We start from the raw sequence: 13,890 nt of genomic DNA on the forward strand, positions 1-13,890 counted from the left end.
TTTACTACTTCACATTCTTGGTGTTTCTCTTACGAATATTCCTGTGTAAGTGTATTTTTATCTCTGTGCTTATAATTCTGCCTCTGTGCCATATATATAACTTTTTTTTCTTGGTGGTGTGTGAGGGATTGAGACAAGGTCTTTTTCTGTAGCCCAGGCTGTCCTTGGACTTGTGGCAAGTCTCCTGTCTCAACCTCAGACCACTAAGATTATAGGTGTAAGTTACCATGCTCACCATAGATGGCACTTCTCCATCCCTGCAAGCTCCTTTCTCTCCTCTCACCCCCTAAACTCTGTCCTGTCCTGAAGGGCAGACCTGTGCTGTGTCTGGATTCTCGTGGGCTTGATGAAGACACTTGGGCAATGCTTTTGCTACTTTGCTGCTGCACACTGACTGTCTCCAGGATCAGGCTCCAGGCTGCTTCTAGAAATTGCTGGGCATGAATATGAGGAGGCATTTTTCCAATGTTCTTTCAGTGACTTGTTAAGGTACCACCATTTCACAGATATTTGAGAGATTTACAACTTTTAAAAAATTTTAACTAATTATAAATAACAATAACAATGATAACAATAAATGACTGTAAGGCCTCCCTCTGTTGGATATTCATTTCTAGCGTCAGTGTCTTCTGGAGCTGAGTGTGAGCTCAGGAGCTGCTCAAGTCCACGGATTCCCACTTCTTCACTCTCAGCCCCAGCTTTTGTCATTAGAACTTGTGTTGTCCCAGGGAACATGTCTAAGTATAATAATGTTCTTAAATCACCATAACTTCATGATCTTCTAATCATGGAGCAACATTTTGTTGTTTTGTTTTTCAGTATCTCAGGCTCAAAACAGAAAACTATTGCTTTAAAAAAAAATCACCTGGCATTCTCTCGTACTTGCATATCTACATTTCTTTACATTCCCCTGTCCTTGCATGACATCTTCAGAATGCTAACAGACTTGAGTTGTCGACAACAAAATATCAATTTTTCCTATTCAGCTTCTCTTATACTCACTGATTTCCATCTCTTTTACCTCTTCCCATTCAATTTCATGATATTAATTAATTAACCATTTTAGGTTTTTTGTGTGTCACCTTTGAGCTACAATAGTAGCCTACTTTATTGTTGATGAGCTTATGAGGTCTAGCGAATTTAGTCAGTACTAGTTAGTACAAATGGCCAAGTTAATAAAAATGCTTTAGCCTGAATACGAGACTACCTCTGATCACTCTGAGATTCCTCCGGAGTCTGCTGATGACAGTCTCCCTGCATTGTGGAGCGATGTTGATGCAGGTGAAAACTTTGGTTAGGATGTGACATTCAGGCTGAGTGGAATGGGAAGTGAACTCTGTGTACTTAATGGGACTTCTCTGACTGTGGCGGCTCTTTGCAGACCCCCTGTGAATTATGGCTATGCTATCATAAAGGACACTGGTCCTCTGGGTCATAGGGCTGTAGCTCTAGGGATGCTTGTAGGTCCACTCAAGGTGACTCTCCTGATACCTGGGCTGCAGCTTAGAATGGCTGCAGCCAGGACTCCCACAGAGGAGGAAGGTGTCTCTCAACCATGCCTATTGAAACCTGAGCAAATCCTGCCCACCACATCCTAGCAAATGGTGGGATGATGTTTGTGAATCCTTTCACTGTGAAAGGCTTAGAAAACCCATGCAACTATGAAAAAGAAAAAAGACAAAAGTCACTCAAGGTACTATTCAATCCCAACCACTGAATAGCATAGACATATTTTTTTTTTAATCTAAAGCACTATAAATATTGTCATTTGCCTTTTGCATGTATAGTTTCCCAAACAATTTCTAATATTTAAGGATATTTTAAAGAATTTTCCAATTTCACCTGTGGCATACAGTTTCTCTTTACCTCCAGCATGATCTGATGTTTTGAGTTGGCTAGTTAAAATTCGACAAATTTAGTCTTCCAAAGACTGAAGAAGTTCTTGTCTGTATCTTGTCTCTCCTTTTGAAGTCAGCCATGTTTATCCCATATGAGCTTCCTGTACCAATCATAACTTAAAGCTACCTTTCTACCTTCTGAATGCACAACACAATCGGCACTTCTATGCTTCTTGATGATTTAGCTCTTAATATTTCTTATATATCCTGAATACAACTGCTTCAAACATCTATGGACTGAACTTATCTACCTCTACTTCCTTCCATGTGAAACGCTTACGACGTCTGCTACTTCACACCCCTCCAGAGGATCCCATGAAAGCCTCTTCACAACGGATTTTGAATGTTTTGGCTTAGAGAACATTAGTCAAAAGTTACCCAGAGTATGCAGAGATGACACAGGACGATTTATTTCAGGTTTACCTGCTCTCCGCCGAGTGTCTGCAGAATGTTGATGTTCCCATCCTCCATCTTGTAGATGACGACCTGGCCCGTATGATTGTACCGAGGCTGCCCAGCGATGTAGAGCACATCTCCAGGGATGGTGGCCGAGTTCACTGTGTAACCTAACCAAAGAGAAATCCAACATGCGTACCTGGACCCATCGGGGCCTATGTCATATATCAAATTGCTTTAAATGGTCATGCTAATCATTTTTGTATTTTCTTGTACTGTATTGGTGAAACGTCTTTACTGCGCTCCCGTTTCCACTGCAACTGAACAACTCTGAAATGATGTTTCCCCCAAGCACAGTTTTTCATTGTTTAGAGATGCAAATGGTAGAACAGTGATGACAGAAGGGGGAAGAAGGACCCTACATGCACTTATGTGCAGTCTTGCACACTCATGTTTAGAGATGCAAATGGTAGAACAGTGATGACAGAAGGGGGAGAAGGACCCTACATGCACTTATGTGCAGTCTTGCACACTCATGTTTAGAGATGCAAATGGTAGAACAGTGATGACAGAAGGGGGAGAAGGACCCTACATGCACTTATGTGCAGTCTTGCACACTCATGACTACTCGAAAGCCCTCCAGTCACCACTGTGGAGCAAACTAATTCTATTTCATTTAGATACAAGGGTCTGTACTATCCACCCCAATAGGTTTTTATTTGTTTGGTTGGATGGCTTTTTTTCAAGACAGGGTTTCTCTGTGGGTAGCCTGGCTATCCTGGAACTCGATACGTAGATCAGACTGGCCTCAAACTCAAGAGATCTGCCTGCCTCTGCCTCCTTAGTGCTGGGATAAAAGGTGTGCACCACCACGCCTGGCTAGCACTAATACTTATTTCTGGGTGACAGAAAACTTAATCTCTTCTTGCATTTTCTTCCCAAGGTTTGAAACTGCAGTTTTAAGTGGTTGAAGGTCTGAGCTGTGTTATAAAGGGATCGCATTTACTTCCTAGCTACGTATTGACGGGGTTTGGGTAGGTTCCATTACTGTTTTGTTTGTTTGAGCATTTTTTTTGGATACACCGTTTGAGATGACAAAAGCCATTTTGAAGGCGTTTTTTCCTTCCTTTGAGTATTTTTGACAATAAATGTCAAGCGAAGGATTACTGGGTCAATGTTTTCCTCCTTGTTAGCTGCATTGTCAGGTAGAGTGGCTTCCAGAATATTCATTCTAGGGTTATTCTGTGAACAGCTCTTTGAGAGACATTTGGTCCCATTAAACTTTCACAAGTGTTGAATGTGAGAACTGTGATTTATATCTATGGATGCTTTGATGGTTGTTAAGTTATCTGACAACAGTGGATCTCTGTGATTTTGTCGTTTTTTGTTTTTTTTTAATTAAAGCTGAGGGGTTTTTTTCACCTCTATCATCCCATTTTTAATGCTCTGTGAAATCTTGTTTTCTTTTTGCCTACTTTACTTTCATTTACGTGTATTTTATGTTGACTTTGCTCATGAACTTGGAGATGTTCTTTCTATTTTCCTTTTTCTTCCACATCACCCCCACTTAAGGTTTAAGAGCACACTTTGTCCTACATTGGTCAGAATCATGTGGATGTGACAGGCGCTCATGCATGGGTGGGTTTTGATCATGAGACATGTGTGCTCACACACTCACTGCAGGTGCCTCTGTTGATTCAGCTCACTCACCGAGGAATACGTAGACAACTCCCAAGTCTGGCATTACTGTATACATTTTTACATATGTGCAACTAAATTTCTGCACCCTTGTTGGGATCCACCCTGTTTCTAAGGCCTTGGACACACCTATAAGTCCATCACTGCAGAGAGAGGAGAATCCACTGCAGATAGAAATCACCAGGCACATTCGGGAAGGGTTTTCAGATACTCATAACTTGAGGGCTTCGGAAGTTTCTCAGATGTTATTAAATGTTTTGAGTATCTTGATATTCATGATTTTGTGGGGAATTCTAGCTCAAATGCACAGCCAACCATCTCTAGACATCAGTTCTGCCACTTAAGAAAAGAGCTTGTATCTGGCTTTAAGTCAGATGATGATGATGATGATGATGATTATTATTATTATTATTATTATATCATCATCATCATCATCGAGGGAAAAAGTCTGTATTTTGTATCTGTAGCAAATGGAGCTGAATCAATGGGTAGTGCTCACTACACACGGGCTTGGTCTCTGCAGAAGGAAGCTATGCTCTAAGAGCTAGAAGCAGCTTGTTACTGGTGTAGAAGACATAGTAATCCAGGACATCACAGAGGGCTAACTGGAAGAGACCATACTGTTAACTTAAGCCATATTCTGCTGTAAGGTAATAATTCTACTTTTACACAGATAGCATGTTTATATAAGAAGATTTGTGAGGCATGTTATCCTTTTATGAATGCTGTTTTTGGACCAGCTGTTTTTGGACCAACTTCATCTTTAAAAAGAAAGAGTGTTGTGCACTCTCAATGTCCTGGAAGAAGCATGAGCTCAGGTGATGGACGGAGAAGGAAGTGTATGACTGAGCTGCATTGGGTGACTTTACCTCACTTCTTGTTTCCTTCAGTTTGTCAGGCATGATTAGAACACAGCACAACATGGATGAGGAGACAGGGAGTGCAGGCTCACCTGGGTTTTCACCACCAAACCCGCTAGCTAAGCAGGTATGGAGGCAGGTTATGAGTGATAAGGAAATGGGTGGGTGACTCTATCCTGAGCCCCTGCTTCGGTTCACACTTCCTCCCACCCATTGATTAGCACTTGCATTTTCATAGTGCTGGTCTCTTACTTTGCCCCCTTCAAAGACTTCAAAGACTTTCACGGCCTCACTAGTTACCTTCTACCAGATTTCAGAACAGCCAGCTCCGTCTCTTTGTAAGTTTATAATCACCACAATGACATATTTGAAAGCCTTGTTTCAGATAAGAAATAATATTTGAGGGTAGGTTAGGGGAAGCATGTGAAAGACATCTTACACATGCTAGATGTCTGTTGGCAAATATCTTAACATCTTAACTTTTGACTAAGGTAATGAAATGAACAGAAAATACATTAGTATACTATAGAGTGCATATGCGAATTTCTTCCTTTCCTAAGCATAGAGGAGCCATAAACATGCACATCTATTTACATATATTTGTGTATATACGTTGTCAACTAGTATTTTTTCCAGTTTCATTGAATTGTAAATGATAAGAGGGGTCATATAAAGAAGTAAGGCCATTTTAATGTTTTCTCACGTAAAGTGCAGTCTTTAAATTTTAAATTATTTAAGTATGCTTTAATCAACAATCAACTCAAACTTTAAGGAATAACAAATGTAGGACTTGGTTTGTTTAAAGAATTTGATCATAGAATCCTAATCCAGAATACCCAAAATACTGCCTTGTTAAATTAATAACTAGAATAAGTGACTATGGAGAGAGTAGTGATCATGTCAAACACATTTGTGCTCTTCGTTCTGTCTTCATAAACACCTACTAGCAATAGGGTCAATGTCAGCGACAGAAATAATATTTAACATAACTCTATAGGCTTTCTACTGATGCTATAACACAGCATTATAAATTTGATGGCTTATAATGTCCATTCCAAATGCCTTATGTATAATTGTGGAAGCTAGAAGGCCTCCATAGCTCACCGTAGAATATAGTGAGAAGCAGGAAGGGCTATGCTCCTGTCCACAGGCTGTGGAGAGCTCACACTTCTTTGTCCTTTGTAACAGGGATGACCTATGTTCCCATTCCCGCCTTCTTCATTTCAGCACTGTATCTCTCTGACTAGCTACATACGGTCCTATGTCCCTCTAAACCCATCTTGGAAAGACTTTTCTGCTTACATCACTTCACTATATTGGACTATGGCAACATATCCAAGCATGATCTACCTCATGATCCTTCACGTATTTCCAGTCGAAAAGTCCTTTTCGCCTTATAAGGTAACATAAATAGGTCTAGGAGTTAGGGCATGGACATTTTTTTTTCAGGCTAAGGTGAATTTCTGAACATACTGTGATCCTTCCTATGGCTCTTTAAACACGCGATCACCTACCTTTCATAGAAATTATACAACGTCATTTATTATATATGAAGGTAAATATCCTATAATTGTTCTAGGATAGAGAGAAGGTAAAACTCGTTCTTGATCCCAAGGTATTTTACATATAACGATCTCACAGAATCTTAGTGTATGAGGAAGCTGAGTTCACCCCCACCCCCCTCTCTGTCATTTCTCAATTTTAGCCTTTAGCCCTCCAGGAGAGACTGCTCATTTCTTCATTGTTTCTCATCCAAAACAATGCCCATTGTTCTGCCTCATGCATTTTGCTATTTTTTAATTTGTTTAATATATTTGGCACAGCATAGGCACTCAGTGTTTGCGGGTGCTTTCCCAAGTGTCCCAGAGTCAGGTGTTTTGGTGCAGCGAAAAGAAGACTAGTGTAAGCCCCAAGGTTGCACCCAAGACTTACCTAAATAAGAAGCCAGAGGCTCGTTCATCTTGGCGGGCTCAGTTTGAAAGGTGGTGTTATGAGGGATGACCATCTGGTTAGCCTTCTGCATGACCACAGTTCCGTTCCAGTCATAGGCTCCCACCGCTCCAAGCATGACCCAGTCCTAATGCGTGAGTACAGAGGGCAATAAAATGGTATGGGCAACACTTATGTAGCATTAGTAATATGATTCTAAGTCATATGTATATGAAATAGTTCAGAGTGTTTTATATAAATTAATTCACTTAGTCCTCACAATAACTCTATACCAACCCAATATTACAATGCCCATTTTATTGAAAGAGGAAGCTGAGGCACACTATGTCACTGTCACACTGAGATGTCCATGACCACGAGTCTACTCTTCTTGCCTTCCTACACTTTTCTGAGTACAAAACAGAAAAAAAATAATGAAATTACAAAACAAAATATCCTACATTTTAGTCTTTTAAGGACTTTTAGCATAACACAGCCTTAGCCTCCTGCATTTTAAACAAATATCTTAAGCCTTTCATTTCCTTAGCTACACAGATACATTCAGCAGAGCTCAGACAGTCTTGTTCACGTCTATCAATTGGTAAAATGGAGGAGTGTGGGGAGAATGCTCCTACTGAGAAGATTGTGAGAATCCATTTTCCCGTTTGGCTTAGACATTGACACAGGGTCTGCAGAGCTGCTCCCACCATAAACTTCAAGGCCATCGTATACAACTGATGCCTGGGCATTGCTTGGGAGAGCTAAACTTGTACAAAGGTATTTCTTTCTAGCACATGGTCAACATACCTGGGAGTAGTGAGCACTGAAGCCAGTCTGAGACATTTCCATCTCAAATGAAGCTGCTGACTGGTCAGCTGTCGCTGGAAGTATAGGGAAGATGTCATAGTAAGTGCCTAACAATGTCTTTTAGGCTGCTATTGACCTGCTGGAACCCGCAGATTGCCTAAAAGAACTATGGGACATATTGGGAAACTCTCAGCCATGTACTTCTCAAGCAAAACCCCTAGGCAGGGTTGTGTAGAAGACAACAGCGGTCAATGAATGGACCTCTTTTCTCCTATTCTGACACATTGGCCTTCTGTCCTTGCTAAAGGAATGTTGGTCTACTGGCTTGTAGAGCATTTTTTTTTGGTCATAAAAATAAGTTTAAAGTAACATAATTTTAGCAAGTCATCCTATCAGTTCTATGCTGTACTTGCCTATGACTCCATGGTACTTTGCGAAACAGAATTACTACAGTAGAAATGAACTGTTTTGTCTACTTGACCTGGGAACCCCACAGAGCTGAACTTGATACCTTAAAGGCTGAAAAGCCCTTCACTCATTTAAAGAGATTCCCAACTCAATATCGCCACCTACATACACCCCAGCGGGGATCCTTTCTAGGTACCACGGTGTGATAGTATCAAGGATACGAGCTCACGTTGGTTCTGATGCTGCATGTGGGGCTCATTCAGCTTAGGAGGTGGCTTTCTCACATAGCTCCAGGTTGTGTCCCATCTAAATCTATATTTTTAAAGGAAGGTTATATTAAAAAAAAACACCAGTCACTCAGTGTTTGAAGCTCGTGGCTGAAATGCAGACAACATAGAGCATTGATTGGAACTGTACCCTTCTCAAAATATTTATAGAGCAGAAGCCACAGTTTCCTGGGGGAACTGAGCGAATGTTGGTCTACTTGCTTCCAGGGAGTGACTAGCTTATTTGGTCTTAAAAATAAGTTTAAAATAACATAATTTTTGGCCAAGTCAGCCTGTCTGTCAGCTGAAGCATGAGAACCATTAGATTTGTGAAATTAAACAGGTTTACTATTTATTTACTGGCATCGAGGTACAAAAGACACATCTGTCAGTGAGTTTTTTATAGGGCTAGAATAAATGTGGCAATCAATCAGGAATCTGAACGTATCATTTAAAGCTCCATATGAATTTACCTTTAAATGACTAAGATGCATCTTACCTTAAATTACAATGTGTTTTTGATACATACTGAGTTAAGCTACTTCATGGTTTTTTTACAGGATGGACAGCGAACAACAGAGTCGTATGTCTCAGCACCCCCCTCCCACCAACACACACACCCTTTTGCTGATGGCTGTGTTTTCAGTTGAGGACAGAGAAAGGAACTACGCAGCCTTCTCCACAGTCCACAATCATATGCGAGTTTACTTTTAGCCCTTCCCCAATAGACAGGCTCACTGAGAGTAAACCTCCCACTCTGACCCTGTTTCCAGTTAGGAGTGTGAGCCTTTTCCCCAAAGTTGAATAAAAAGGGAACTCCATACCATTCCCTGACCTATTTATTCAACGTCTGAGCTGGCTTGATTCACTAGATGTCGTTGTGCAAGGCAGACTCTCCTAACTGCAGCCATTTACATAAATCGGGACAGGAAGTGGAGATTTCCCAAGCAACTGGGGGAAAGGCCTTGTCTAATCTCATTATGAAAATAGTAGACACTAATGTTCTGAACGGACTGCTGTTTGGTGCCAATCCCAGGGAGGCAGAAGTGGAGGCAGCAGAACCTTGCCTAGAAAAGAAAAACAGAAACAGCAGACAACCCAGATGGCTTTGAGCCTTGGTAATGCAGCGTTTGGACATTTCTTGAAGCATTTGGATGTTTTAGAAAGGAGCTTTAACTGGGGGTTGGTTAGGTTAGGGAAAAAAATCTTAAAATGCCATTTCAGGCAAAATAAGTCATGTCCCCGACAGTGTAGCTGCATTTGGCCAGTTCTAGGTTGTATTTGCTTTCTTACTTAAAGAATATTAAGAAATGCTACTTATGATATTTAAATGACTAGTGTAATAGTACAGAAAATCCAGCTCAAGTTGGATATGCTACAAGTAGCATTATACAGACCAAACAGGTTATATTTAAAAATCTATTACTGATATGTTTTAAACTACGATTGTTACACACACACACACACACACACACACACACACACACACACACACACGTAATAACAATTCAGGTAAAAGGAGCATGAATTTGAAGGATGGCAGGGAGGGTTACCCAGGAGGGACTTGAAGGCAGAAAGAAAAGGAGGAGTGCTGTAATTATAGTCTCAAAAATAAAGTAAAATGAAAGATGCACCCATTTACAGATTCTGTCTTGGCCTGTGTTATTAAACGTTAAAAGGGCACGCTCATTTGGAAGACTGGCCATGACCTGGCCTCTTGCTAAATAACATCCTAGTGGCTACTGAAAGACCAAAGCCGTGTGACAGAGACGTGCTCAGGACGCAGGACAACTGAGCCGTTCAGACACTGCTGTGACTTTAGACTACTAAGGATTCAAGTGCTCTGTCTCTGGAGGCATAGCATAAAAGGGGGTGGGGGACAGAGAAATTCCTTCTGCCTGGGCTCTCAGTCCTCATCATCCCCCAAACAAACCAGGCTCCTGAGCACTGACTCAGACTTGAAAGGGTCAGTAAAGCCAGTATCATTCTCACTGAAAGAGAATCGCACAAGCAGGAAGAGATGAGAGCTACACAGTGCACAGCAGACAACAGCGCTATCATGAGTCATGAGAAGGCTTTTTTATGTGCACGTACATGTATGTGTGCGCTCGGTTGCAAAGCAAAGCGTTAGTTAGCGTGGGCTACTCAAGAAATACTGAAAACTATTGCTTTCCATCGCTTTCTTGAACTGGAGATATAATGAAGTTGGAGAGCAGTTGTCTGGCATATATAAGGCCCTGGGTTCAGTTCCCACCATAACACACACACACACACACACACACACACACACACACACACACACACACACACGCACACACACACACAAGTATTTTTTTTCCTACATTTTTCTTGCTCACTGAAACTCGGATACTCATTCAAAATAGTCTACCCTTTTAAAATCCATGTCTCATCCCCACGTTCTCTTTCATTTGTTATTAACAGGTTCTGCTGGGAAATTCGGGAGAGAGCTTTTAACAGCCACAGAAGTGACACTTTGACAGTGACTTCCTGAAGACAGTCAGTGGAACAAAGATGCCTCAGAAGGGCAAAAGATTTCTGTGATTTCTCCAAGTGGGGATCTGGGGTGTGACTTCTGAGAGTCCCCAGCCTTCAAAAAATGTGAAAAATAGTTACCAGTCAGAGATCAGTCATTTGTTACTCGATGACACTCCCACCTAAGGGACTAGCATTCTCTGTATCCTCTGCAGCCAGTTAGCACAGAAAAAGTCAAAAGAAAACTCTTTAGGGGCGTGGCACGGTTGGAGGACCCTAGCGGATGAAGAGTTGCAGCCAAAGGGCTTGAAGCAAAACTCCCGGAAGAGCTTTAGAAATTCACAAAGAGCAATTACAGAGGAAACAACAGAAAAGAAGCACTTGCCTCAGAACACTCAAGGAACAAAAACACAGTGGGAAAAATAAGAGTTGAGCTAGTGGCTCACATTCTAGACCTGTGACACTGAAAAGGAAGAAGGCGTGCTGGGGCGTTTGCGTTCTTGCACACGTCTATGCTGACCGCTGTGCTGCCCAGCCTTCCTGTGCACCATCACAGCCTAACAAGGTCAGCTTCTAGCCAACGTGGGTTTCTGAAAAGTAGCTCCAGTCATACGAAAGAGAATTATTCTCCGGTGGCTGTTGCACACAGTAAAAATGAGGTAGTAATGTGCTGAGAGTAATATCCCAAACCCATCACATTAAGTTTGAATCTTACAAAGGACACGCGGATTAGGAGAGACAGTCATACCTTCCAAAGCGAATATCCTTTCTCCCAGAGCTTTAACAATAGTGACCAGGGCCAACTCATCCGAGACATTGAAGAAGTGCTTTTCCGTGGGCTCGCTTGCGATCGATTTTATTTCCTCCACAAATTTTTCAGTGCTTAAGTTCCCCCTGTTATAGTGGCCAAGGATCTAGGGCACAACAAAAATGGTGAGAACGTACTCATGCATGATATCTTATGGGAATATTTGTGGAAGTTTTTTTGAGTACATGGTTTTCATAATATTGACTCCTGCAAATATTTATCTTATTTTTCATTATGCCTGTTTATCTCTGAGTGTCTGGTGGGTGTGTGTACCTGAGTGCAGATTCCTTTGGAGGCCAGAGAGATCAAGCCACCTGAAGCTGGAGTTACAGGCAGTTGTTTATGTACATATTTGTTACACAAGTGTGCATGTACACATGCATGCGCATGCATTTTTCTTAAAGACTCGTGAAAGTTCTTTGTGTGTTCTGACATGAAGTCTTTTATGTTCATTTCATTTCTATGAGAAGTCACCATTAACCATGTTTCTTCTTTAAGGCATTTGTGTACAATTTTGCCTGTGTAAAAATGCCCATGTTTGCAATAATATGTACATTTTTAAACTAAAAATCCCCAGTACAAAGATATGTCCTAATTTTATACTTTAAAATTGTCAGTATAAAATTGTCAGTAAATTTAACAATGTCAGTATCAGGAAAGATAATCAAATAAGTTAGTACCACAGTTATTCTTTTTTATTTCTGCTTATAAGATGTAGAATTAAGTGTACTCTTATAAGATGCCTGCCCATATTTTTCCATTTTTTTTTTATTTACTTTACATCTTGATTGCTGTCCCCTTCCCTCCCTTCCCTTTCTCCCTCACTCAGCCCCTTCCCCCTTCTTTGAGAAGGAGGAGACCCCTGCTGGGTACCAATCCACCCTGGCATACCAAGTCACTGCAGGACTACTGCCTGCATATATTTAAAGATTTTCTTTTTTTCATAATGAAAATGTTCCTTTTGTAATAAAGCATGTTTAGTGTTTATTTCATTACAAACGACTTGAAGATTATTAGTTTTCACTTTTAAATATCCATGCCTCCCTTAATATACTATCACAAACTGAGGACAACTTAAATGCTTGTAAATAAGGCTCCACGGGTGATGGTTGATTCCTAAAATGGACAGCATAGTAAATGTAAGGAGCACCAGTATAAAAAACACACAGGTAATCTTGCATGACATGCAAAACACAAACAAATCCACACTATGTGACTGTTTCCATGGAGACCAGAATCAGTAACTGAAATAAGTTATAAAAGTCGTTGCAATAGGAGGTTCGTATTAGAAGAAAGCACAGGGAACTTTCTGGAAGTGGAAGAACAGGATTTTAACAGGTATCTTTACAGTGTGCACTTTGAAGTCGCTCCTTGCATGGATACATTTTTCACTGCATGTAAATGCTAGCCCGACTCTAAAAAAGAACTGAACTGGATGAACATACATCAATGTAAATGTTTTAAAAGTTCGAACTACTGTACACAACACAGCAGCCGTTATATTCTATAAAGTTAAAAACTAAGCCATTATTGAATTTCAGTTTTCAGATATATGGACATTGGTGCTACAAAATTATTTCAGAAGAAGATGAAGGGATTACAAGTGCACAATTTGGGTATGGCTATGCAGGGTTTAAAATGTGGTTTTAAAGTGAGGTTTGAGATGGTAGATTACAGATTGATATTTCGATAAGACATATAGATATATACTTACAAAAATGGAGGAAAACCCAAGAAGTATTTACATAGTTCTTCCTACGACCTATGACCCACAACGGGCTTACTTGCCTCCCACTATGAACAGGGGTTGAAAGCAACGGCAGAATCACTCTGATGCACACTAAGTGTTAATGTGAGAATTATGAGTTGAGTCTGCTCCAGTCAGCAAGTGCATGGAGGCTTTGCATGATGTGCTTGCCCCTTTCCCTGGGGAACATCAGTGACCAGCACAGAGGAAATGTCACATTTCAACACCAGATGACTCCGAGCCAACTCCCTCCTCTTCACTTTTTAGACCCCAGGGACCCAGTCCATCTTAGCTCTTTCACAGGCTTGATGTACTTACAATGGATGAACTATGTGGATCCCTCTGCGTTCCTACTGTTTACCTGTTCTATAGATTTTTGTAACATCCTGGGAAAATAAACCAACATTGATCCTGTTTGCTTCTTACCTAAGGTGTTCGAGTCTAACTATTGGATTGACACATCAGTTCCCACTTCATCTAAAAAGGATGAAATTCAAAATATACATAAGACAAATTAATAGCTGAGTGTTAAGGCATGCACGGTTGAAGTTGCTATTAATTGTGAAGTGAATTTTATCAG

At 40.8% G+C, this 13,890-nt stretch overlaps 1 protein-coding gene across 2 annotated transcripts in view; it reads right to left on the reverse strand.

Annotated features, from left to right (window-relative positions):
• Itga1 (integrin subunit alpha 1) overlaps positions 1–13,890 on the reverse strand; it is a 160,033-nt gene that overhangs the window by 52,048 nt on the left and 94,095 nt on the right. For both annotated transcript variants that reach the window (XM_087616308.1, NM_030994.2), the window contains 4 exon segments: positions 11,504–11,669; positions 7,589–7,662; positions 6,785–6,929; positions 2,322–2,464 (listed from right to left, as the gene is read on the reverse strand). In XM_087616308.1, coding sequence (XP_087472434.1) covers positions 2,322–2,464; positions 6,785–6,929; positions 7,589–7,662; positions 11,504–11,669 — 528 coding nt within the window.

This window comes from Rattus norvegicus, chromosome 2, assembly GCF_021556685.1.
Source record: "Rattus norvegicus strain SHRSP/BbbUtx chromosome 2, alternate assembly SHRSP_T2T, whole genome shotgun sequence".
Lineage (NCBI taxonomy): Eukaryota > Metazoa > Chordata > Mammalia > Rodentia > Muridae > Rattus > Rattus norvegicus.